General features: G+C 38.0%; 1 protein-coding gene across 1 annotated transcript; it reads left to right on the top strand.

Moving 5' to 3' along the window:
• Positions 1 to 41: 41 nt before the first annotated feature.
• BBS2 (Bardet-Biedl syndrome 2) lies at positions 42 to 26,205 on the top strand. The gene is made up of 17 exons (XM_069497843.1): positions 42 to 329; positions 4,687 to 4,914; positions 8,484 to 8,609; positions 8,858 to 8,920; positions 9,780 to 9,857; positions 12,707 to 12,811; positions 12,896 to 12,982; positions 16,188 to 16,323; positions 16,690 to 16,829; positions 17,655 to 17,799; positions 17,883 to 18,054; positions 18,755 to 18,884; positions 20,032 to 20,163; positions 20,649 to 20,786; positions 21,844 to 21,956; positions 24,759 to 24,907; positions 25,664 to 26,205. The coding sequence occupies exons 1-17, from the start codon at positions 213 to 215 to the stop codon at positions 25,768 to 25,770; spliced, it is 2,166 nt and encodes a 721-aa protein (XP_069353944.1). The 5' UTR covers positions 42 to 212; the 3' UTR covers positions 25,771 to 26,205.
• Positions 26,206 to 27,000: the final 795 nt, after the last annotated feature.

Below are 27,000 nucleotides of genomic sequence, written 5' to 3'. Positions count from 1 at the left end.
CAGAAGGAGCCAGACGGGTTTGCGCAGCCGCAGAAGGCGCCGGCAGTACAGAGACAGTTCGGCCCCGGCTGTTTCGCGCCCGACCTGGGGCGGCTGGGGCCGGGTGGGTCTTGTCCCCGTGCACCTCAGCTCGTCACCGCGGCGGCTGAGGCCTGCCCCTCTGCGCCCGCCTCGGGTCGCCAGCCCTCCTCCCCTAAGCCGCCGCCGCCATCATGCTGATGCCCGTGTTCACCCTGAAACTGCGCCACAAAATCAGCCCCCGCATGGTGGCCATAGGGCGCTACGACGGGACTCACCCGTGCTTGGCTGCCGCCACCCAAGCGGGCAAGGTAACCGCTCCCACCCGCTCGGAGCCCTGGCCCCGGGGGACCCCACCACCTCCGCAGCCCGCGCCCCTGTGATCCTGCTCCCACTCTCTGACCCCGCCCCCAGCCCGTGTTGCCCGGCAACGGTCTGGTAGACACCTTGTAGTTCTAGTTCTTCATCCCGCCAAGAGTAATGGGGTCTTACAGGAACGGCTTTGCTTATTGTTTGTTTGTTTGGAGACAGTCTCCGTCTGTCATCTATACTGAAGTGCAGTGATGTAATCACAGCCCTCAGCAACCTTGAACTCCCCGGCTTAAACGTTCCTCCTGGCTCAGCCTTCCGAGTACCACCATTCCAGCTAATTTTTTTCATTTTTTGTAGAGATAGGGTTTCGCTATGTTGCCCAGGCTGGTGGTCTTGAGCTGTCGGCCTCAGCGATTCTCCCGCCTCAGCCTCCTGAAGGGCTAGGATCACTGGCGTGAGCCACCACGCCCAGCCAGGAAGTTTTTTTGAGCAGTCGTCAGGCACTCAGACTCGGACAGTGTTGGAGTCCTGGATCTATTGCTAGGAAGCTTAGGAAAGAGAATCCTCCAGAAGGGAAGGGGCTTGGTCAGGGTTAGCAGTGATAGATTCCGAGGTCTCTGTAACTATCATGTGGAACTCCTTCCACTCTATCACACTGCTTTACAGAAGAAAAGACTCCTAGATTAAATCACACAGATTGCACTTTTGATCCTTGTCCATGTACATTCGGGTCTTTCCCTTTAATTTATTCACTAAGTGTTTATTAGGTGGGTACTGTGTGCCAGGTACTGTGCAAGGTATGAGTCACGGAGAGAAAAAAAGACAGTCAACATTCACCAGATTTATACCGAACATTTATACTAGATTTTGGGAATTCAGAAATAAACTTGGAGTGTCTACTTTCAGAAAGCTTATAGTCCAAAAGAACAACGGACAAGGCAAATAAAAGTCCTGTGTATTGATGGAGGCACATCCAAAATGCATGGAATACAGTGATACCAAGGGTAGTATCTTCTAACAAGTACAAAGCCTTATACATTAATTATCTCAGCATATTTGCTAGAAGGCCAAGGGCAGCAGCATACACAGGTGTGGTGGATTCTGGCTCCAGTCCTACTAATTTCATGACCTTGGGCAAGGTACTTAATAACAGTACCTAATACATAGGGTCAGAATTAAATAAGTTAATACATGTAAAGCACTTGGCATATAGGAAGTGGTCACTAATTGTTAGCTGTTTTTTTTTTTTTTTTATGACTCTACTTTACTGATTAGAAATAGCATTTCAGAGAGGTTCATTGCAGCACCTGAAGCCATTCAACTAGAAAGTGATGGAAGTATGATCAGAGTGCATGTTCTCCGACCTAGTGGGGATTTCATAAGCTAGCATTTGTGTAATGATTTATATTTTCAAGACAATTTCTGCCTATGTTGCATGTCATATGATATGCCTTGGGATGCATAAGTAAAACGTAATGATTCATTCTCATTAAGGAGTACGATGGAGTTAAGCTCTTAGCACGGGGTCTGACATATCATAATGTTACTTTTTTGTTAGAAGGCACTGACAAATGGCAAAAAGAAATTCATATTGGTTCTGCTGTAGGTGCACAGCTGTTACATAAATGGGCTGAAAATATCCCAGTAATATTAGCTCTGGCCCTAATTTGAGGCATTAGTACGTGCTGAGCAGTGTTCTTAATTCTGCAGGTGCAATGGTGAATGTGACAGACAAGTTTTGCCCCCTTGGAGCTTATATTTGAGAGGGGGGTCAGGCAGTTAACAGAATATATAAATTACTTCATAGGAAAAAACCAGAAAAAGGGCTCTGGGATGATGGGAGCTTGCTATTTCAGACAGGGTAATCAGACAGGTGTCTGATAACGTTTGATCAGAGGTTTGAAGGAAATGAGGAAATAAGCTTTGCAGATATGTGGGATAAGTGCCTTGCAGGCAGAGGGATCAGCATGTGCAAAGGCCTTGAGGTGAATATATGCTGGGAATACAATAAGGGAAGCCCATGAGGTAGCCACCAGCCAGATCATATAGGGGCCTGTAGACCATGGTAAAGACCTTGAGTTTTATTTGAGACAGGGTCTCACTGTTGCCTGGACTGGAATGCAGTGGCATCATCAGAGCTCACTGCAGCCTCCAACTCCTGGGCTCAAGCGATCCTCTTGCCTCAGCCTCCTGAGTAGCTGGGACTATGGGCGCTCACCACCACGCCCAGCTAATTTTTTAAATTTCTTGTAGAGATGGGTTCTTGCTATTGCCCAGGCTGATCTCGAACCCCTGGGCTCAAGGGATCCTCCCACCTCAGCCTCCCAAAGTGCTGGGATTATAGGTGTGAGCCACCACCGTACCTGGCCAGACCTTAGTTTTTATACTGAGTATGTTGGGAAGCCGCTGAGGCTTTTGATAAAGTGGGTGATGGGATTCACTTAAAGTTTTAGATAAAGGATAATTCTGGCTGGTATGTGAAGGATGTTCCACCACAAGATGCAGGAGGAGGTGTGTGTAGGAGTGGGAGCTGGGAGATCAGATGGAGGCTTCTATGGAAGCTCTTACATTAGAGTGTGACCTATGGCTGTTTTTGAAGATGGCCAAAAAAAAAAAAAAAAGTCCTGTGTATTTGGATACTGCATGTTCAGAACTAAACAAGTCTGAAAAGTTCTGACCCTATCTTTTATCTTGAGACTTTAAACAAAAATGATAATATTTTATGACTCAAGTAATTTGTGAATATATTCTCCTTTGAAAACAAACATTGCAGGTAGGACTAGAGCCCTCTTTGACTGCTGTGGTCTGTGTCTCTAGAAACAGGACTTTGTTATTATTACATCTGGGACCCTACTGTGAACATGCAGCTAGCTGACTCTGGGGCCGAGCAAGGTGATTTAAAAAAGGGATTTCTCCAGCCTGAGCAAGAGCGAGACGCTGTCTCTACTAAAAATAGAAAGAAATTATATGGACAACTAAAAATATATATAGAAAAAGTTAGCCGGGCATGGTGGCACATGCCTGTAGTCCCAGCTACTTGGGAGGCTGAGGCAGGAGGATCCCTTGAGCCCAGGAGTTTGAGGTTGCTGTGAGCTAGGCTGACGCCACGGCACTCTAGCCTAGGCAACAGAGTGAGACTCTGTCTCAAAAATAAAAAATAAATAAATAAAAATAAAAATAAATAAAAAAGGGATTTCTTGCAGGATGAACATTAGTGTTTTTCTCTGGGGACATTTTTTCTCTCACCATGGTGCTGAGAGGGTAAGTTGAATTTATATTGTCAGCAGCACCCCCTCAGCTAGAACAAATGTGTAAACTTCAGCCAGTCCTTTGGAGAAGCTAAAAAATAAGCTAGGAGTGGTCCCTTTGTCATGTGCCTGAGGCTGGCTTTTTTCCTTGCCTGAAGGGCCAGGTACAATCTCCCTGGGGACTCTGTGTGCAGAGAACAGCAGGAGGGGAACTGGGGAGAAGTCTGACTCCTGAGACTGGTTGCTCTTGGCGAAAATCATAAACTTTGTATTCCAATAACAGGAATATAGAGCCCATAAGTTATTGCCCCTCCCCTTCTTTCTTAGCTGTAAATCAGGGGGTTGGGATAAGGATCAAATGCAATTAATGTTTATAAAAGCATGTTGTAAAGTATCACACAAACGAGAACATGAAGGCAACATTCAGTAGCAGTATACCTTTTCTATATGTTTCTAGTCAATTCTTTTGAAAATTAGTTTTTGTTGAATAGGCTGCCTTAGGAAGCTAATAATTTAAAATTAGTCCTGTTTTGATTTATGCCAAATGGATAGAATACTCATTTAAAATTAACAAATTTTAAAACTAGAAAGGCTTAAGGGATCTCTAGTCCAGTGTTTTCCATCCCCCCCCTTTTTTTCATATTGCCCCCTCATGGAGCTTTTTTTAGACAATGAACATTTCCCCAAACTTTAATACCATAGATACACTGTATATCGCCTTTTGTACTGTGGCCCTGTGGAGGGCTACAAGCCTTTCTAGTGTTTAAGATTCCCTCATCCCAAACCCAGTTACCCACTGGTGACACTCTTGGCTGATCAGGGAAAGGCTGGTTTGTAAGAGTGCTTTGACATCTTGCTGCTGGGTGGCATGTCAGCTGCCCTGGAAAGAAACAACTAGATCTTATTCATTATCTTGATATTTGCAAAGTTAAGAACCACTGGATTTCCATAGTTCATAATGACTGAAAGTTAGCCATGCACAGAACTGTATTAGGAGATTAAAGTGTTAATGTTGATATCTATTAATAACCTGTTTTGTAAAAAATATATGATACTAATTTTACATTTTGGTATTTTAAGGGAATATAATTAACTGTTTTTGTTTTAGGTTTTTATCCATAATCCTCATACACGGAGCCAGCATTTCAGTACATCCAGGGTCTGCCAGAGCTCCCTGGAGTCCGATGTATCTCTTCTCAACATTAACCAGACAGTAAGCTGCCTGACTGCAGGAGTATTGAACCCTGAGCTTGGCTATGATACTCTGTTAGTGGGGACACAGACGAATCTTTTGGCTTATGATGTCTACAATAATTCAGATTTATTCTACAGAGAGGCAAGTATAACCATTTGTAACCATAAAATCCCCATCACTTGTTAATGTCCATTGGCTTTTTATGCCTGAAAGAGATCAGGCATTTATTTTGGTTTGTTTACTATGTGGCTGTTATAGTGTAGTTAAACAGCCTGGAGAATTTTCCATTTACATCTATTTTATGTACTTGGAACTTACTTGTTTGGTCATGGTTGGTAACCACTTGGTGATACTCTGGCTTGTCTCTGTGCGGTATATCTGTGATACCATCATCTGTTAAGATTTCCTATTGAGAATTGAGCCAAGAGCTGGGAAGCCAGCAACTAGCTCTCCTGGTGGCCTTGCATTACAGTTTGGTGCAATAGTTTGTGGGAGAAACCCTTATTATGGCCTGCCATTTACAGACTACTGCAACTTTAATACATATTTATTATAGAAAAGATAGGGAGGCAAAAAGTAAAAAAATACCCATAATTTCTTCATCTAGAAATAACATTTAACTCTTAAATTTATTTATCCAGATGTCTTACCAAGTATATTTGAGTAACTTTTGTTTTACAAAATGGGACCATACTACACATGTAGCCTTTTACTTTTCTCCCCCTTAACAGCTTTAACCTCTTAACCTTAGACAACCAGCAATCTAATTTCTGTATCTATAGGTTTACATATTTAGACATTTCAGAAATATGGTATCATATAATATGTGGTCTTTTGTGACTGTCATTTTCTTAACATAATTTTTCAAAGTTGATTCATGTAGCATGTGTCAGTAATTGATTCCTTTTTATGGTGGAATAATATTCCATTGCATGTATATACCACATTTCATTTGTCCATTTATTAATGAACATTCCACTCTCTGGCTATTCCATGTGACCTTTTCATTTAATAATATATTGTGAACATTTTTATATGAAGTTATATGTATCTATGTATCATTCTTACTGGTTCTATAGTATTTTCATTGTATAACTATATCATAATTTATTTAACCAGTTCCATATTTTTGAACATTTGTGTTTTTCCATTGTTTATCTATTACAGTTGATACTGTAGTAAGCATATCTTTGCCCACTTTTCTGATTATTCCCCAAGGATAAGTTCTTAGAAGTGCAAATGCTTTTTTTTTTTTTTTTGGTATTTTTTTAATTGAGGTAAAATGTATACACAGTAAAATGTACAGATGTTAAGTGTACAATTCAGTGGGTTTTGATCCCCATAACCAACATCCTCAATAAAAACATAGAACATTTTCATCACTTCAGAAAATATTGTGTCCCATTCCAGTTATCTATTCTCTATGGAATTTATCTATAGAATTTATTCTCTTGGTGATACACAAGTGGGATGGACATTTGGGTTGGCTTCATTTTTTGGCAATTATGAATAAAATTGCTATAAACATTTTTGTAGAAGACTTTTTGTGCACATATGTTTTAATTAATTTATCTTGGGTAAATACCCAGGAGTGGAATTGCTGAGCTGTATGGTTTATAAGAACATTATAAGAATCTGCAAAGCTGTTTCTCTTTCAAAGTGATTGTATCATTTTACACTCCCACCAGCAGTGTATTCGAGTTCCAGTTGCTCTGCCTCCTTTGTCAACATTTGGTATTGTCGGTCTTTTTAGCCATTTAGAAGGCATGAAGTGGTACCTTACTGTTGTTTCATTTTGCATTTCCCTGATGATCAGTGATGTAGAGCACCTTGTGCTTATTGCCCATTTATATGTCATCTTTTATGAAGTGCTTAAGTCTTTTGCCTATTTTTTATTGGTAGTTTGTCTCTTTATTATTGATTTGTAGACATTGTTTAGATATACTAGATATAAGTTCTTTTTCAGATTTATGTATGATAAATATTTTCTCCCAGTCTGTGGCTTATTTCAGTAGGTAGGTATCTTTTGATGAGCAAAAGTTTTCAATTTTGGTGAAGTTTAGCTGGTCAATTTTTTTCTTTAATGGTGGTGCTTTTTCTGTCCTTCTAAGCAATCTTTGACTATTTCAGGGTAACAAAGAAACTCTTCCTATGTTGTTGTTCAGGACTGAAACTGGGTTTAGGACTATATTAGTCAGGGTTCTCCAGAGAAGCAGAACCAATAGACTATAAGAGGGGAAAGGATTTGTTTTAAGGAATTGGCTTACATGATTTGTGGAGGCTGGCAAGTCTAAAATCTGCATGGTAGGTCCGCAGGCTGCAGACTTAGAAAAGAGTTGACGTTGAAGCTCAAGTCTGAAGGTTGTCAGCAAGAGAATTCCTTCTTGCCTGGGGGTGGTCAGTCTTTTTGCTCTTAAGACCTTCAACTGATTGGACGATGCCCACCCACATTATGGACAGTATCTGCTTTACTCAGAGTCTACTGATTTAAATGCTAATTTCATCTAAAAAATTTCCCCCCAGCAATTCTAGAATAGTGTTTGGCCAAATATCTGGGTACTGTGGCCCAGCCAAGTTGATAAGTAAAATTATTATAACATCACAAGGACTGAACTTTACAATTGCTGAGTAAAAAAATTTTAAATGAGATTTTTGATAGATACGGCTAAATTGCTTTCTAGAAAGACTACTATTTTCCATCTCCCCCTCAGAATATGAGAGTGCCTGTTTCATTACACCCTAACCAACAGTGGATATTATTGTTTTTTTTTTATCGCTAATCTGAACAGTGAGAAATGATATAATATATTGTGAGAATGAACATTATTCATGTTTGTTGGCTGTGTGCATTTCTTCTCTAATGAATTTTCATTTCATTTTTTTTTTGCTTGCGGTATTTACCCTTTTCTTATTTGTTTGCCTTTTATAAATCTTTTATTAACAAAAAATATTAACTCTTTATCTTATATAATGCAGGGTTTTTCCCCCCAGTTCATTGTTTACCATTTAACTTTATTTTTTTGTTGACTGGCCATTTAACATTTTTAATTTCTTATGAAGTCTTTTCTTTTCCTGTATAGCCAATCTTTATAGTTTTCCTACTTAAAGATTATATAAGTAAGGATTATTTTCCTGTAATAAACCGTGTTTGAAAAGATGTTCTTGAATCTTCAAAAATAAATTAAATTATGCTTATGTAATTTATTCAATATGTCTGAAATATTTATTCTGGATGATGGGACTATGGTTGTTTATTTTATTCTTTGTACTTTTTAGTAACTTTAAAATTAAAAACAGTAGTAGTAAGTTAATTGGCTAATAGGTATTAAAAAGATTTCCATCCAAAATAGTTAAAATAAATTACAAAGTTTGGGTGTTCAAAGACATAAGTCCTGATTTTCTGTAAAATTTGGCCTCTAGAACCTTCAGTCTCAGAAAGCCCAGGATTATCCTAACAGCTTATTGTAGCAGTTTAGTGTGAGAGCCAAAGTTCAGAGTTTACCTTAGATCTGTGCTCATCATTGCAGAAGCCACAGTGATGGGTCTCAGGAGACAGCCTCCTGAGACCATGGCTGCCCTCTCAAGAGACCATGTAGCTTCTCACTAATGATGACAGGGGAATTTGTCCAAATAAAAATATGGATACACATTACCTTCAGTGTGCCTGCACATCATTGTATCTGAAACAAGTGTCCTTTTTCTCTTTTTAGGTAGCAGATGGGGCAAATGCAATTGTGCTGGGGACACTGGGAGACATTTCCTCTCCTCTTGCAATTATTGGTGGAAATTGTGCTCTGCAGGGTTTTGATCATGAAGGAAATGATGTCTTTTGGACGGTATGAAGAATAAAACATTCTTTTTGGTTTACTCTTAAGCATTTTTGTTTTTAATGTTGTTTTGTGTTTTTTTAAACCACTGTACTGAAAAATAAAAAACAAAATAGAACAATATTTATAATTCTGTATATTAAAAAAGGACATGAATAATTTGAATAACATCCATTTGTATAATCTTCTTGTAGCTAATATATCTGGAGTAAGTGAAAAAAAGATGGCATATTAATGATTTGGGGTTTTATTTTTAGGTTACTGGAGACAATGTTCATTCCTTGGCCTTGTGTGACTTTGATGGTGATGGGAAGAAAGAGGTATGTGGGAGAGGAGATACCTCTCTTGTGTGTTCAGCTCAATAAATTTTCCCATGACAGTGACATTAGTTTTGAGAGAAGTATTAGCTTCTCATGACTGATTTTGGAGCTCTGTTGCTAAATGATGAGCTAACTGACCTAATTGGTCTTTCTCTTCTCTTTTGAACAATAAATCACATGTGGTTGTCTAATATAAAGATCAAGGCCGTGGTGTTTCAGAGACACAGGAGGTGACATTTTGTGCAGGTATTTTAAAAAAAAAAAAAGACAGGAGAGGGCAGAACTTTTGATGGGACCTCAGTCATATTCACAGTTTTAAAAATTGCTTCTGATCCTTTGAAACCATATTTGTAAGTAGTGCTCAATTTTGGCCTACTTTTTCAGGAATCTAAAAGTCTTAGAGATTGGCGTTTAGCCTTTGAAATTTTTCTAATGGTTATTCTAGAAATCAGCTGCTTGTGCAGTAAGTAAGTGTGAAGTCTTGTGTTGGGCACTAACCTCCTCCTCGCTTGTCCATGGATACTGGGCTCTGGTATTTGAAATAGGGCTTCCATCTGCAGGCAGAGGAAGTTGCTGAACCGGGGAGCATTTTTAGGTGCTCAGTGAAGAAACATGGTCTGGCAAGATGTACAGCCACATGGCAGGATAAAAGCTGTAATAGCTACTTTTTCTTCACTGACTGAATCTGTTGATCCTCCCATAGAGGGAACCTTCCTGAGCATTGGATTATTGGGGGATTGGAACTCTTGGGTGGCAGTAGGAGCATGCAAGGTATTGTGCCATTTTTTGTTTTATTTATGGGAAATTTTACTGTTTTCACTTATTAAACTAAATGTGTATGATTTTTTTCCCCATTCAGCTTCTTGTTGGATCTGAAGATTTTGACATCCGAGTTTTTAAAGAAGATGAGATTGTGGCAGAAATGACAGAAACAGAGGTAGGAAGTGCCACCTCAGAATTATAGTAACCTTGGGCAAGGTAGATCAGCACAGTCAAATGTAACATCAGATGAGACTGCCGCAACATCGTCTCACAACCCAGATGTTTTCAGGATAAAAACTGGGAGTTAAACCGAGCCGTGTGTTATAAAGGCAGAAGCACTTAAGAATCTTGTATTAAGATATATGTTGAAAAGACTAACTAAATAGAGAACAATTATTGAGCATAGCTGAATACATAAAGGCATTTCTTTTAATGAGTTAATACACATAAAAATCATAATAACAATGGCAACCATTTATTATGCATCTACTATAGGCCAGTACTGTTCCAAGTGCTTTATTTGAAATAACTCATTGAATCCTTACAGCAATTCTATTAGGAAGATATTATTTTCATAGATGAGGAAACTGATGTTAAGTTTTTTTTTTTGTTAAGTTACTTGTGCAAGGTCACAGCTACTGAGTGGCATGGTCAGGATTTGAACCTTTGTGCCTCTCCCTCCTACTCATCATGTATATTGAATGAGACTAAATGAAGTGCATAAATGAGATTTTTTCTCTTAACGCAAATTAAGTATCTCTTAGGCACATTTTTGTAGGTAAACTTAAAAATTAGAATATTAGAGAAATTGGCTAGTTTCTTTGTGATTACAATTATTAATTGAACCTGAGATGTTTCTTACAGAGTTTAAACTTCATATTTTTTCTTTGTGTGTGGGGTTTTCCAATTTTCACTGGATTCATAAATTCTAAAGGAGCTGTAACCCTTAAACGTCATTTTTTAAAAGAGGTGTCCAAAGATTACCTATGTATTTTGTGGTTTTGACATTCTCAGGATATTTGTTTGCTGCTAGTTTTCCAAGATTGGCAAGACTGAAACACAAAAAAGAATGAAGATGTTCTCAGTTAAGGAATAAGAAGAGGATAAAAGAGCAATAGCTTGTGAATGTTATAAATGGACAGAAGGAAACCAGTAGAAGGGAGTCTTAGAGGTCAGAATGGTGGGATTCTGCAAAATTTCATTAGTTGGTGTTTGGGTGTGTGTATCAGAAAAGCTTGAGGACACTGGCCTTACAACTGACCTTGGCCACTTGCCCTTAAATTTCTTGCTTCTTGCTATTTGCAAAAGCTGTGTAGGAAAGTCAGACTTCTTTTCCTCTAACTAGAAGAGGAAATAAAAAATCAAAACCTGCATATTGGTATACAAAGTATTATCAATGATTTTAACTAATTTACTTTTATCCTATGGGGAGAGTCATGAGTTTTTACTAAGTCTCACTATACTTTTTGTATATTCACAGTTATGTAAATGATAGTTGTGGACAGAGAAGAAATGAAGGGGAGAAATGAGTGCCAAAAGCAGTAGTCTGGAGATGTGTGTGTATACAGGGGGTTCTGTTTTATGTGCTTACATATGCTTTCTGGAGAGAGGGTTGTTAGCTTTCATTAGATTCTTAAAGGGGTTTGCAACCTCCCCACTACCACCCCCAAGAAAACCCCAATTTGAGAATCACTGCCTTATAAGTGCTGTGTCCTGCATTATCATATTCCTTTTGTTCCAATTTTTAGTAAATCTGTCCTCATTTGATGGGAATCATTCAGGTTTTGTTGGATTTCTGTTTATTGTTAATATTAGATATGAGGAGAGTGCATTCTTTGAAATGCTTTTTTCCTAAATCCTAGAAAAGGGGAGGAGGATGTGAAATAGAGCTAGGGATTTGAGGGGACCTGTTAATCCTCTAGTGCACAAAAGAAAGAAACAAATGAACTAAGAAAGCACCAAAGGACCTGGAGAATCTGTGGCTAAATTTATGAAAATATGGGCTGTAAAAAATTATTCATTTGCAGGGCCATTTTCCTGTATTCTTGGTTTGGTTTTGCTGCTAGGTCAAATATCTTTTCCCAGATCAGCAAAATCATGATTCATTTGGTAATTGAACAGTACTAAGTACTGCCAAAAGAATGGCTTGAGCTAAATAATTTTGGAATCCTACACAGCACTTTATATTCAGAGTTAAGTGAAGTGGGTGGTTTTGTAGAAAAGCTGTAGGTGTAAAGGAAATTATATAACTATTCTCTGCTTGATACAAATTATTTCTTAATAGCTCTTGTATTGGGGGCAGAATTAGAAAGTAGATCTACAGGATCATAGATATCACTAAGCTTTGATTTTTAACTTTAAAGGGTAATTTTGCTCAATATCTAAAATTTTATCCTTTTAAGGATATCATATCTTTGAATAGTCCTATAATATTTCTGTATAATATATGCGTTCTGTATTTTGTTATGTACTATATAAATCTATGTGCTTGAGTTTTTACTTTTCAAAGAGTTATGTTTTCTTTCTTTTACTTCTAGAAAACAATAAATTATGTTATAGAAAAATATATACATAAAAGATTCAATTGTGGATTGTTACAAGTCTTTTTAAAATTGAAACTATAAGACATTATGACTTAAGGAAGCTGGAATAATCATTAAAACCTCTTGGGTTAGTGTGTATAACATCTATTGCACATATTCTAAATCTTGTGTACTTAGCTTATTTCCTCCTTAATCCCTGTTTTATTTTATTTTTTTAATAATTTGAAACTTGCCACATAAGCATGATCTAAAACACCAAACTTTGTGAGTTTATTTAAAACTGATTATCCAACTCTGAAATTAGATAACATGTATCATAGAGAAAAGAGGAATATATTCCCCACTAATGGATTGGAGGAAGTGCATTTAAATCTAATTTTAACATGTTTGTTACCAAGGCGTGCAATTTTATAAAGCCATACTTCACATTAAATTGAGCCTTAATGAAAAGATGTTGTATTTTTATGTATTGTTTTTGCAGATAATCACCTCTCTCTGTCCCATGTTGGGCAGTCGATTTGGTTATGCCCTTTCCAATGGCACAGTTGGAGTTTATGACAAAACAGCCCGATACTGGAGAATTAAAGTTAGTATGATTCAGCCTCTAATATTCAGGGACTTTTATACTTATTGAGTGACTTCTGCACTAATTGTTGGAATTCTTTTTCAGTCCAAAAATCATGCTATGAGCATTCATGCATTTGACCTTAATTCTGATGGAGTGCATGAGCTGATAACTGGTTGGTCCAATGGGAAGGTAAGTTTAAACAGCCGAGTTTAGGTATAATTCAAAGTAATAATTGAGGTGTACTGACTGTATGACTTAGAACAGTAACATAGGAATGTAAACTTGAGTTCCTTGACTGTTTTTTCAGATTCAACTTTTTAATCTTTCTACATTATTTATTCCCTCTATAGTTGTGAAGAACTGCAGAGTAAGTGTCCTTTTGGTCTTGTAAACCCTGTTTGAGGGAAAATATCCAGGGAAATTCTCTCTAAATCTCTTCTTTGAAGGACTGAGAATCCATTAATCAGGTTGATTCTAGGTGTAGGCCAGTAAAAAAAAAGGAATTTTAATAACCTAATAATGAACTGTTTGAATAACTCTAATAAATCTTCAAAACTGACTGAAAACTTAAAAGTAGTGGGAAGAATCATGTTAATGTATTATTTTCTGAGCTATAACTTCAAAATAAAATCATTTTGCTTTCTTTCCTTTTTTAACTTCAAATGAGAATTTTCTACAGTGTTTTGGCAAGTCAGGATTGTCTTGTTAGAAACTAAGTAGTTGCCAGATCTCCATGGATACCATTTGGCCTCGCTTTCTTATCTGTCAGTGTTGGATTGCCTGAAGGGGATCAACTAGTTCCTGTCTTTTCCTCTTCGATTTTTCTTTACTTTTGGCCAGCACCTTGTAGCCTTCCTTTTGTGTTATGTGAAGAACAGATTCTAAAAAGCTGTTATGTTGGTTCCTTGCTTATCCACTTAGTTTTGTCTTTGATGTGGGTATTAAAAATTATAAGAGAAGACTGTGTAGTTGCTTGCTAAGAAATTTGAAAGTCTATGAAATGGATCTCTTAGTTCAAGCTGCTATGACAAAATACCATAAAGTGGCGAGTGGCTGATAAACTAAAGAAATTTATTTCTCCCAGTTCTGGAGGCTGGGAAGTCCAAGATCAAGGCAGTGGCAGATTTCGTGTCTGGTGAGGGCCCCCTTCCTCATAGGTAGTCGTCTTCTCACTGTAACCTCACATGGTGGAAGGGGTCAGGGGTCTCTCTGGGCCTCTTTTGTAAGGGCACTAACCACAATGATGAGGGCTCTACCCTCATGACCTAATCACCTCTCAAAGGCTCTGCTTCCTGAGACCACCACCTTGGATGTTAGGATTTCAACATACGAATTTTGTGGGGATACAAACATTCAGTCCACAGAAATGGAACATATTCTGGGGGAATGTAATTTATTATTATTGATTCCAGAGTTAGAAAATACTAGACTTGAGAAATTATCAAGCTACCTCAAAATAGGACTCGACCTAGATGTTTTTATAGTTAAATGCTTTCAAAATTTTAAGGAAATTCTATTATATAATCTGTTTCAGAACATAAAAAAGATAAGAAAATTACACAGTTCATTATATAAGTGGAAAAACTGATTATCTACACTTAACGGAAGTAGCATGGAAAAGGAAAATATACAGATCCAACTTTGGTAAAAATACAGGTCATTTGTTACCTCAACAGCTTTACCATTCATAACTTTCAGGCTTCCATGATGTTATTAATAGCATCTTGAGGCCGGGCGCGGTGGCTCACGCCTATAATCCTAGCACTCTGGGAGGCCGAGGCAGGTGGATTGTTTGAGTTCAGGAGTTTGAGACCAGCCTGAGCAGGAGTGAGACCCCGTCTCTACTAAAAATAGAAAGAAATTATATGCACAACTAAAAATATATATAGAAAAAACTAGCCGGGCATGGTGGCGCATGCCTGTAGTCCCAGCTACTTGGGAGGCTGAGGCAGGAGGATGGCTTGAGCCCAGGAGTTTGAGGTTGCTGTGAGCTAGGCTGATGCCACGGCACTCTAGCCTAGGCAACAGAGTGAGACTCTGTCTCAAAAAAAAAAAAAAAAAAAAAAAAAATAGCATCTTGACTGTGATATACTGTAGACAAAGGGTAGGCTGTAACCTAAATTACTTTAGTTTTTGGTTGTAAAGTTTCGCCCAGAAGGATGTTTATGAAAAGGCAAAAATAGTGAATAGCATTGGTCCTTGAAATGATTGCTGTACCAGATTTTGTATAGCTAGCCTTTTGTTAAGAATACCTGTGTCTATGACTGGAACAAAATCATCATTTTAGGTGATTGTCATCCATTATTGTTTTTGAGATCATTTGTTTCTCATAAGTGAGTTATTTATTTGAGAATAAGAGACTCAAAGAGGACAGGAGAACTCTCTATGGTATCTGAGTAGTTTTTATGTGGAAGAGGAGCTCTGAACAGGGTTGTTACAAAGGTTGTATGGTGGAAGATTGGGCTAACTCTGCATTTTTCAAACTTCAGATATAAACATATACGTTTATATATAATAAAGATCAAATTTTTATATAGAGTTAACATTAATTATGTACTTTTATGTACCAGGCCCTGTTTTAAGTGCATTACATATGTTAACTTCCTTAGGCCTCATTACAACTCTTCGAGGTGTAGTGCTGTTATTTTCCCTGTGCTCTGGTTATTGATCCCCAGATGAGAAGACCAAGCACAAAATGGTTAAGAAACTTGCCCAGTGGCGTGTGCCTGTAATCCCAGCACTTTGGGAGGCAGTGGTGGGAGGATCACTTTAGGCCAGGAGTTTAAGACCAGCCTGAGCAACATAGTGAGACCCCTGTCTTTACAAAAGTACACACTGTAGTCCCAGCTATTCAGGAGGCTGAGGCAGGAGGATGGATTGAGCCCAGGAGTTTGAGGCTGCAGTGAGCTATGATGACACCACTGCCCTCTAGCCTGGGTGACAGAATGAGACCCTGTCTCAAAAAAAAAAAAAAAAAAGACAACAAAAACCAAAAACCAAAACTTGCCCAAAATCCCATAGATAGTACGTGGCAGAGCTGGATTCTGAACCTGAGCAGTTTAGCCATTAAGCCCATGTCCTTTTGCCCTATGTTCTATATGCTACATATACTGCCTCTCAGCAGACCTGTTTCTTCAAATGAAATATTGTGTGAAGGCCAATATGCAAAACAGCCTTTATTTAAAAAGAAGAAAGCACAGCTGGTTGTGGCCTCTTACTGTCCCCTTTGGCCCTAACAGTCATAGGCATCTCCGAGAAGTCACCAGGTTTCATGGAATACTCTTGAAAACTGTTAGACTAAATGACCTTTAAAGCTGATTTTTATTTTTAAATTTTGTGGTTTTTGAAAAAACTGTAGCATAAGTAACTTTTTAACTTCTTGTTTTATTTTTAGATTGATGCTCGAAGTGACCGAACTGGGGAGGTCATCTTTAAAGACAACTTCTCTTCTGCAATTGCTGGTGTCGTAGAGGGAGATTACCGGATGGATGGCCACACACAGCTAATCTGCTGCTCAGTGGATGGAGAAAGTAAATTGGGTTGAGAAAAATCCTTGAAAAGTCAGATTAAGGTGGGAGGATCACTTGAGGCCGGGAGTTTGTGGTTGTAGTGAGCTATGCCACCACTGCACTCTATTCTGAGAGACAGAGTGAGATCCTGTTTTGAAAAAGAAAGAAAAGTCAAATTTTCAATTTGATGGGGTCCAAATACCAGGAAATTCCACTATAAAGTATTTGTATTGAGATCTTCTAGTTCTAATCTATCCATCTAAGTTGGGGAGATGAGAACTTAGGTTTTTGTCTTTAAGGATAGGTAGGTAGTTGATGACCGAAAAGTAGACCTGGCGATACTTGGGCTATTCCTCAGTTTCGTGAGGGTTTTTTCCTTCTTTTCAGTCCGGGGCTACCTGCCAGGCCCAGCTGAGATGAGGGGGAACCTCATGGACACCAGTGTAGAGCAGGACCTGATCCGAGAGCTGAGTCAGAAAAAACAGAATCTGTTGCTAGAGCTCCGTAACTATGAGGAAAACGCCAAGGTAGGTCCTAATAGGAAGTGGAGTCTGAAAAGTTACGACTGATCCGGAGGATTAGCAAACGTGGAAGAAGAATGAGAGTGTCAGTGTTGGCCAGAGTATGGGCCTTTTTGCCAGTGTGAGCATATATCCTTTGATCTTTAAATTCCACTTCTAGGTAATTATACTATAGAAACATTTGCATGAGTGTTCAAAGACATTTATTACAGCACTATTTATAGCTGTGAACAGCTGGAAGCGACGTAAATGTTCATCACTAGCAGGGAGTATGTGCTGGGGAATATTAAACAGCTCAGAAGAATGACGTATTTATCCTTGGACTGCTAGGGAAGGACACCTATGGTATTATTAAATGGCAAAAAGCAAGAACAATATGTATAGAGTATCTTTTATCTTTCTCAAAAACAATTAATACAAAAATGGGCAATCACAGAAAGTGTAGTTGTGTGTATGTGTGTGTATACCAGACTGGCTGGAGGATGAGCTGGGGAGTGGGACTTTAATTTGTCCTGTCTTGCATTACTATATTTGAATTTGTTGTACCAAGTGAATTTTTTTTGGTACTTTAAAAGAACAATACAAAAAAAAAGTGCAAGGCATGAAGGGGTACAGTGGGCCATAACCATAGAAAGGGGCAAGGTTATTTTCCCATAGGCAAGACAGAGAGCAAGGGGGCACTGATGAGGTGAGTTCTCTGAATTCTAAAGAATCAGATTAATAAAATAAGATGATGGATACCCTGCCTTTTGAAGCTGAATAGCCGTATCATTTAAAATTGTTGGTTCGCTGTTTTGGTGACCCAGTTGGAAGCAGGCGGGTGTTTTGCAGGCCGAATTGAGTGGTCCACTGAATGAAACTGATGGGCAACGGGGTATCATCCCAGCCAACACCAAGCTCCACACTGTCCTCTCAGTCAATCTGGGGAGTGAGACTCAAGCTGCTCATGCAGAACTGTGCATTTCCACTTCTAATGGTAAGAACTTATTGACAGCTGGTGTTTGTAGGCACCTGTGCCATCTTGGAGTCGTTCTTGAACTGTTTTCCCTCTTCCTGCAGACACCATCATCCGGGCAGTGTTGATCTTTGCAGAGGGAATTTTTGCAGGTGAAAGCCATGTCGTACATCCCAGCATTCACACCCTCTCCAGCTCCATCCGCATCCCAATTACACCTCCCAAAGATGTCCCTGTGGATCTGCACTTGAAAATCTTCGTGGGTTACAGAAGCAGGTGACCCTTTGCAAATCACAGTTCTTTTGAGACAGCACTTAGACAAGGGCCACGATGTTTAGCTTTTCTATATGTCGTGGATTTTATGGGGCCTGAGAAGCTATTTGATGGTTCTGTCCACCCAGTTAAGATTTTACTTGACCTTCTATTTCCCTAATTTGAAATCTTTAAAAATAGAGAAAAAGAAAAAAAAGGGTTTATAAATTTAAGATGATTATTTTCTATTTTTAGATTATCTCATCACAAAAGTTTAAAAAATATGTTTAATTGATAATTTGTCAACTTATAGTTTTGGCTACTAAAACTCCAAGGGTTAGGATGCATCTTTATATTAGGAAGATGTGTATATGTGTGTGTGTTTGTGCGCGCTTGCGTGTTCGTGTGTATGTATAAATAAAATTTAACTGGTGAAGAAAAACTGTTTTGTGAGTGGACAATAAAAGCCTTTTCACATTTATTTTAGGTTTTTTTAGATCCTTAGTGCATACACGTGTATATGTGGAGTCATGTTATCTCTAAACTCCAAACCTAATACGTTACCGTAGTACTTTAACCGACAAGTGTTTTGGGGTTTTTTTTCTTCAGTGAAAACATTAAATATCAATTGATGACCCAGTAGTGACTTTATTTTCTGGGACTTATACTTTGAAATAACATTCTATACAAAAAAATTCTCTTGTGTTCCACCGGTTGGCCATAGCACCCAGTTTCACGTATTTGAATTGACAAGACAGCTGCCCCGATTCTCCATGTATGCGCTGACGAGCCCAGACTCTGCCAGTGAGCCGCTCAGTTACGTGAACTTTACCATTGCAGAACGGCCACCGCGGGTGAGAGGCTTGCTTTTATCTTTCAGTGCTTTTGCATTGTAGAATCCTTTAGATGTTATTTTATAGAAAGGGGAGATACATGAATGTATTAAGTTGGTAGTAAATATGATATGAAAGAATTACATTACTTCAAGTTGGTTCATAATCTGTATAAAAATATTGCTAAAATGTCTTCTTTCACTTTAGAAAAAAATCTGAGCAATCCTTAGTTATAGGTGAATTCTTACCAGTTTTTAATTTCTGTCTTTCTCTTGTTATGGTCTTAGTGTGGTTGTCCTGGCCTAGTATTTCAAGAGGAACCTGTATCAAGATGAAAAGAGAATGAGATTTAGAGCTAGGAATATTTTTGGGTTTAAGTGCCACTTTGACTATTATAATTAAATTCTTAATGATCTTGGGGAATTCCCCTCACCAGTCTAAGCTCAATTTTCTTATGAAAATTGAGGATAGTCTTGCCCACCTCCTTGGAGGGCCCTGAGGATTATCTGACAGTACCTTGTAAAGTTTAAAGGATTAATACCAGTGGACTTTAACTTTGGCTGGTCTTGAGAATTCTTGGTGAGGCTTTTAAATCGTGTAGATTCTCAGACCCCTGCCTGGCCTGTGGAACCAGGAACTCTAAAGGCGGGCCCTCCCAAAAGGCCTTATGGGTGGTTCTTATGTGGGACCTGTGGTGCAGACCACTGTAAAGTATTATTATTAACATTAAAACTTATTCTTTACTTATTCTGTGGATATCGCTCTGACTGTGACGTATGCACTTCATTTAATGTTTTTTGAGGAATAGAATAGAATAGTTTTAAGCAGACTATGTTGTCTGGGCTACAACCGCAGAAGAGCTATGCTATAAAGACTTAGCATCATACCTAAATAATTTACACATTGCATGTAAGATTATGTCTAAGTGGAAAATTCTTTCAAATCATGCCTGCTGTGGGGTGGGGCATAATTATGCATGTTACTTAACATGTGTGTGTTGGGGGAAAGGGAGTGTGATTAGTGTTTTCTCGGTGGGGGGTGAAATATAACTTTTTTTTTTTTTTTTTTTTTTAAAACCAAGTAGTAACACTAGAAAGAAGGAGAACTCTTCCCTCAAGAATGGTTGTACTTTAAAATGGAAGCTCATTTCACTGTATTCATTTTTAAGGTTGCTATGTGGCTCAGTCAGAACTTTCTGTTACCGGAAAACATTAACATCCAGAATGCTCCATTTCAAGTGTGTTTCACATCCTTACGGAATGGTGGCCATCTGTATATAAAAATAAAACTTAGTGGAGAGGTAATGTTTAATGTCATGGGGTATAGATTTCTCATGTAGTATTTACCATCCAGTGCAAAGTGAGGTGGGGGACACCAGTATTAAAGTCATAAAACCACATATGTCAATTTAGTCTGTTAGTGTTACCATCTTAAACACTGGGGCATAATCTATAAACAGAGGTTTTCTGGGTCCTTCTCTCCTTCCCTTCACCCCTTCCTTATCTAATTTGGGAAGGATTGGGAATACAGAGGTGAACAAAATCATTTTTACAATTTGAATGATTTTGTCATTTAATTTATAAGGCTAGAGGATTGAACTTTTTGCCAGCTGCTGGAAACAATGACTGTAGTTTGTAATTTTCTTGAGGACTAAACTTTATCTTATTTATCACTACATATAAATATATGCTCAATAATTGTGTTGAATGTGGGGAAGGTACTGTTTCAGCTAAGTTTGTCTAATATCTGAGGATGCTAAACTTGTCCTATTTTCTCTTTGCATAGATCACTGTCAATACTGATGATATTGATTTGGCTGGTGATATCATCCAGTCAATGGCATCATCGTTTGCTATTGAAGACCTTCAGGTAGAAGCAGATTTTCCTGTCTACTTTGAGGAATTACGAAAGGTGTTAATTAAGGTGAGGGCACCTAGCGGATACATTTGTGAGAATATGGTAGTCTAATAATGTTTGATATGTTTCCCTTAGGAGACTAATGATAACATAAGTACAGATGTACGTATAATAGTGATCTTTTAAAGATATTTCATAAATCTTAAAATAAAAATTGAACTAGTATTGTAGAGTTCACCAGTTAAAGGATTTCTTCTATAAAAGTAAGTGGTTAGCTCCTGACCACCCTGCTTTCTTTGTTTGGTTTAGGGGGATAGGATACTTTAAAAAAATGTCATATTAACATTTTCCGGGCCGGGTGCGGTGGCTCACGCCTGTAATCCTAGCACTCTGGGAGGCCGAGGCGGGTGGATCGCTCAAGGTCAGGAGTTCGAGACCAGCCTGAGCAACAGCGAGACCCCGTCTCTACTAAAAATAGAAAGAAATTATCTGGCCAACTATAATATATATATAGAAAAAAAAAAATTAGCCGGGCATGGCGGCGCATGCCTGTAGTCCCAGCTACTCGGGAGGCTGAGGCAGTAGGATCGCTTGAGCCCAGGAGTTTGAGGTTGCTGTGAGCTAGGCTGATGCCACGGCACTCACTCTAGCCCGGGCAACAAAGTGAGACTCTGTCTCAAAAAAAAAAAAACAAAAACAAACAAACAAAAAACACATTTTCCTTTGCTAGCCCTTCATCTTATCTTCTGTATCTACTTTTAGTCTTAGGTCTTTCCAAAAACCCAAATTTAAAACAAGAAATCAAAATAAGGAGGGTTGTGATTGGCCTCAAAGTATAACAGCATTCCCACTGCAAATCCCTAAAATGCTAATGTGTGTGTTGCTAGGGCTCCCGGTGCTAAGGTATGAGAAGGGTCTACATGGAGTGTCATATGGAATATTGGAGGCAGTGTAGACTATTTTGTTGAGGAGGAGATGAAATAATGGGAAGTAGCTAAGTTGGTGTAAGTGAATAAGGGAAAGAAAAGGGCCACTGTATATGATAAATAGTGTCTTCTCAATCTGTCTAGTTTTCAAGAAGTTTGTGAGGCCATTTTAATTCCTGAGTGTTCACGGTCTCCAGGTGGACGAATATCATACAGTGCATCAGAAGCTCAGTGCTGACATGGCTGATAATTCTAATCTTATCCGAAGTTTGCTGGTTCGAGCTGAGGATGCTCGTCTGATGAGGGACATGTGAGTATCTACCGTGGCTAGGACAGTCGCAAGGTTAAAAACGTGAGCAATATGGAATAGTGACTCTCAGATGTTTCTAGGAGTGTAAATTGATACAATAACTTTGGAAAATAACTTGGCATTATGATTAAAGTTGAAAATGTATGTACCCTGTGATTCACCAATTCTATTCCTGGTTTATAGCCTAGAGAATCTTGTGCACATATAAACCAGGATATTGGTACAAGAATATTCATGAAGGCACTGTTTATAAGAATCCCAGAGTAGAAACAATTCAAACTAGCATCAACAGTATAATAGATAAATTGCAATATATTTGTTCAGTGGACTACCCCAGAGCAGTGAGAGTGCATGAATCTCCATGACACATAACAACATGGACAAATCTTAAAAATATAATGGAGCCTGAGAGAAGTAAGACTTACAATAATATATACAAAATGCTTCCATTTATATAGTTAGAAAAAAAGAGTAAACCATATTGTTTGGGAAGCAATAAAAATATAAAGAAATGCAGGAAAGAGATTATCATTATTCTATGAAAGGGTTATATATGCAAAGCAACCACCAAATGGCAAAGGAGCCAAAAAAACCAAAGAATGAGGCAGACAAATCCAGCTTGTCTGTACAGGATGATTGATTAGGGGGACATGGTCTTGGGTGGCCATAAGACAAGATCTCCACACTGCAACCCACCAGACCTAAGGCTTATATCTTGGGGAAAAGTATATGTGCTCTGGAGGAATGTGTAGGTTGCTATGTCACAGCCTATAATGTATGCAGCAACATCAAGGGTTGTTTGGGAAGAAAGGTGGAACTCACAGTGAATAGGTGTTTCTACATAAAGAATAATAATACATCAGCTAGACATTTTGGAGACATTCTCAGACTTGGGGTTAATCAGGCAGATTAGCATTTTAAAAAGTTGCTTTTGTCTCCCCAATCATATAAGAGACTGTGTTTTCTACTAGAGGAGGAGGGACTGTGTTCAGAAAGAATACATTTTTTTTCATAGTTAATACTTGGTGAATATTTATTTTCAAAATTCTACATTGCTAGTCATTAGATTCCAGATATTTGAAGGTTTGAGGACAGGTGGTTTTGCTAGAATAAGTAGTGCAGTGATATTCGTGTTTATTTATATATATTTGCACATTTGTCTTAGGATACATTCATGAAAATAGAATGAGTCAAATTTATTCATATTAAAATTTCTGATAATATTGTTAATATACCCCCAAAAGATTATTTCAGTTTACTTTTCTCACCCCAGTTTTTGAAAGTGACTGTTTCCTCAAAACTCTGACCAATAGCGAGCTTTGTTAAAATTTTCTTTTCTTTTCTTTTTTTTTTTTTTTGAGACAGAGTCTCACTCTGTTGCCCAGGCTAGAGTGCCGTGGCATCAGCCCCACTGACAGCAACCTCAGACTCCTGGGCTCAAGTGATCCTCCTGCCTCGGCCTCCCAGGTAGCTGGGACTACAAGTGCACGCCACTGTGCCTGGCTAATGTTTCTGTTTTTGTAGAGATGGGGTCTCTCTATGTTGTTCAGGCTTGTCTGCAACTCCTGACCTCAAGTGATCCTCCCGCCTAGGCCTCCCACAGTGCTAGGATTACAGATGTGAGCCACCGCACCCGGCTTGTTTTTATTTTTTAAAAGTCAAATTAGTTCATATATAACTTATACATATAAAAATTTACCCTTTTTAGGTTTATAGTTTAATAAAGTTTAAGAAACTTCTATAATCATGTTGCTGCCACCACAGTCAAAATATAGAATATTTCCAACACTCTTGTGCCTCTTTGTATCAGTTTCCCTCCTAACCTCCAGTCCTTGGCAACCACTGATTTCGTTTCTCTCCCTGTAGTTTTACCTTTTCCAAAATGTCATATAAATGGAATCATACATATACAGCCTTTTGAGTCTGGCTTCATTCACTTACTGTAATGCCCTTGAGATTAATCCATGTTGCATGTTTCCATAGTTTGTTCCTTTTCATTGCTGAGCAGTATTCCATTGTATGGATATGTGATATTTATCCCTTCACCAGTTGATGGACATTTGGGTTGTTTCCAGACTTTGGCGAGTATAAATAAAGCTGCTATAAATATTTGCATATGGGGTTTTTGCAGACATGTTTTAATTTCTCATCAGTAAATACCTTATAATGGGATTGCCAAGTTATATAGTAAGTGCATGTTTAATGTTATAAGAAACTGCCAAGTCATTTTCCAAAGTTGCTGCACCATTTTGTATTCCTACCAGCAATGCATGAGAGTTCCAGTTGCTCCACATCTTTGCCAGCATTTGGTATTTTCAGGTTTTGTTTTTAGTCATTTTCATTGTTGTGTAGTAATACCTCATTGTGGTTTTAATTTTATGACTTTGTTTTTAAAATCTTGATAAAATATGAAGCTGAGTCTGTTAGTTGTCTAAAAATAAGAATAGATCAGTTTCACCTAATGAATATTAATGTGAAACTTGGAAGATAGTCTATCACTTTGCTTAATTTTCCCCACCCCTCAGTGCAATGGGCTTGATAATTCTTAAGGACCTAAATCAAAACAAACCATGGACCAAGTAACCAAGGAAGGCCACTTGTCTTCCTCCTTTATTTGGAAGACATAGAATATTGTGATGGAAACTTCTCAGTGTTTTCAAAGCAAACTTCAGCAGTTACCTTGTTTTAATGAAAATACAGCTAGAAATGGCATTTTCTTTATGTGTCTAAGAAGTTTACAAGCTTTTCTTAAGCCTACCATATTGAGATAAAATGATGTTAAATTTCTACCGATTGACACAGGAGAACAATGAAGAATCGCTATATGGAACTATATGACCTTAATAAGGACTTGTTAAATGGATATAAAATTCGCTGTAACAATCACACAGAGCTATTGGGAAACCTCAAAGCAGTAAATCAAGCAATTCAAAGAGCAGGTCATCTGCGTGGTAAGTCTTCTTTCATAGCCCTGTCATTCATCTGTAATTTTTTGGGTGAGATCATTGAAGATGGTTCAGTAATTCATATTGAGGCGACAGTAGCATCCCTTTAACACTCCAAAGTTTGCATCAGTCACTTGAGTTTCAGTCAGCCAGTTGTTTGGCTTTCATTATTCTCCAGACTTCAAAGGGTCTGAAGACCTTCAGCTCCTTCTCTTAGGTCTTGCTGCAACCTCTAAAGAAAAACCTAATATATATACCGAAAAGGAGATATACATATATAAATATTGGTGTGTATGTGTGGAGGGTGTGTGTGTCTGTATGTATATATATGTAAATATATATCAATATTTACATAGCTATCAAGGCCTCATTAGAAAGAAAGAGAATAAAAATTAATGAGTTAAGTGTCTGACTTAAACATTTAGAAAAAGAACAATAGGCTAAATTACAAGAAGCAGAAATATAGCCAGAGATTTATACCTGAATTCTGCTGTTTGGGGTCGATGCCTTGACGTCTATAAAAATAATCTTTGCTAGGTAGAGATGAACCTTGATCCTTTTCTGTAAAGCCGACTTTTGATTTCTTGGTTTGAGATGGTCTCTAAATTTATTTTGTGATAAATTCCCTAAGTTATATTTTTTAGGAAGTAGTAAGATAATTTAGTTAAATTTACCTATGTTAACTCTTTTCTACCCAAGTTTTGCTGTTTTAAAACTGACCTCTAATTTATAATTTTAATCTTTTGGTTTCCTTTCATGCAGTTGGAAAACCAAAGAACCAGGTGATCGCTGCCTGTCGGGATGCAATTCGAAGCAACAACATCAACACACTGTTCAGAATCATGAGGGTGGGGACAGCTTCTTCATAGGACAGGGAAGAATAGGTAATGAAGTTCCTGGAAAAGATTTTCCTTGAAAAATCTATGCTGGTTTGCTTTGGATCACATCCTGGTGAACCCAGGGTGCTAAGAATGAAAACAACCTTGGTGAGTTGTACAAATTAAAGACAAAGCGTTACATCTGAAGGATATATTTACCTTCTATTTTTAAATCAGTAGTACTATTGCTGAATAATAATAGGTTTATATGGAGGAGGACGAATAATTTTGAAATGTTAGGGCTTCGAAGTCCAATTTTTGTTTGTATATGTAAAGTCAGTATATAAATACATATTTTTTTCTTGAAATTGTAATTGAATTTGTAATTTTAAAATAGATTGTCTACTTTTTCATTAAAATTTAAAGGTGTTGAACTTTGTGTTGACTGTAAAATCACCACCAAATCAGAATTGCATAAACCATTTGTATTTTGTGGAGAAAAAAAAATGTGGCTATTTGATTTGTGTGTTTTCTGTTTAATCGCCAAAAGGGGGTTATAAACAACAAATTTATACTAAGGAAGAATCAATTTAGGGTGATCTGTTAGTTAGGGTAATGTGAGTTGCTGTTAACAAATGGACCTCAAAATTCATAGTGACCCATTTTCATTTATTATGTAAGGATTTTTCTGTAGTTATTCAGGGACCCAGTGTCCTTTAATCATGTAGCTCTGTTATTCCCTAGGGCAGCCTTTTTCTGCCTGAATTCACTAAAGAAATAAGCCTAAGGAAAATGTTTTGGGTGACTGTTTTCATAGTCATCACATATAGTGGAGCCCACAGGGCATTGAGGCTTCATTTTCTCAATTGGAACCCTATTTGACAAGTGCTGTCCCTAGGGCCTTGCGGTTATTTACAGTCATGGTTTTAGGTCACCATAAGATCATTATACTGTATTTTTACTATGCCTTTCTATGTTTAGATATGTTTAAATACACAAATCCTTAGCGTTATATTATAGTTGCCTACAATATTTAGTGCAGTAACGTGCTGTACAGGTTTGTAGGAGCAATAGGCTATCCCATATAGCCTAGGTGTGTAGGAGGCTCTACCATCTAGGTTTGCGTGAGTATAATCTTTGACATTTGCATGATGAAATTGCCTAATGATGCATTTCTTAGAACATATCCCGGTCTTTAAGTGAGGCATTACTTTATATCCAAGCCAGTAAGCTGTGGTCTGAAAACAGGACACTATCATTTCTATTCACATTCTGTTGAGT

The sequence above is a fragment of the Eulemur rufifrons genome, chromosome 23 (assembly GCF_041146395.1).
Source record: "Eulemur rufifrons isolate Redbay chromosome 23, OSU_ERuf_1, whole genome shotgun sequence".
Taxonomy (NCBI): domain Eukaryota; kingdom Metazoa; phylum Chordata; class Mammalia; order Primates; family Lemuridae; genus Eulemur; species Eulemur rufifrons.
Note: the sequence above shows the minus strand (reverse complement) of the source record. Positions and strands in the feature narration are given on the sequence as shown.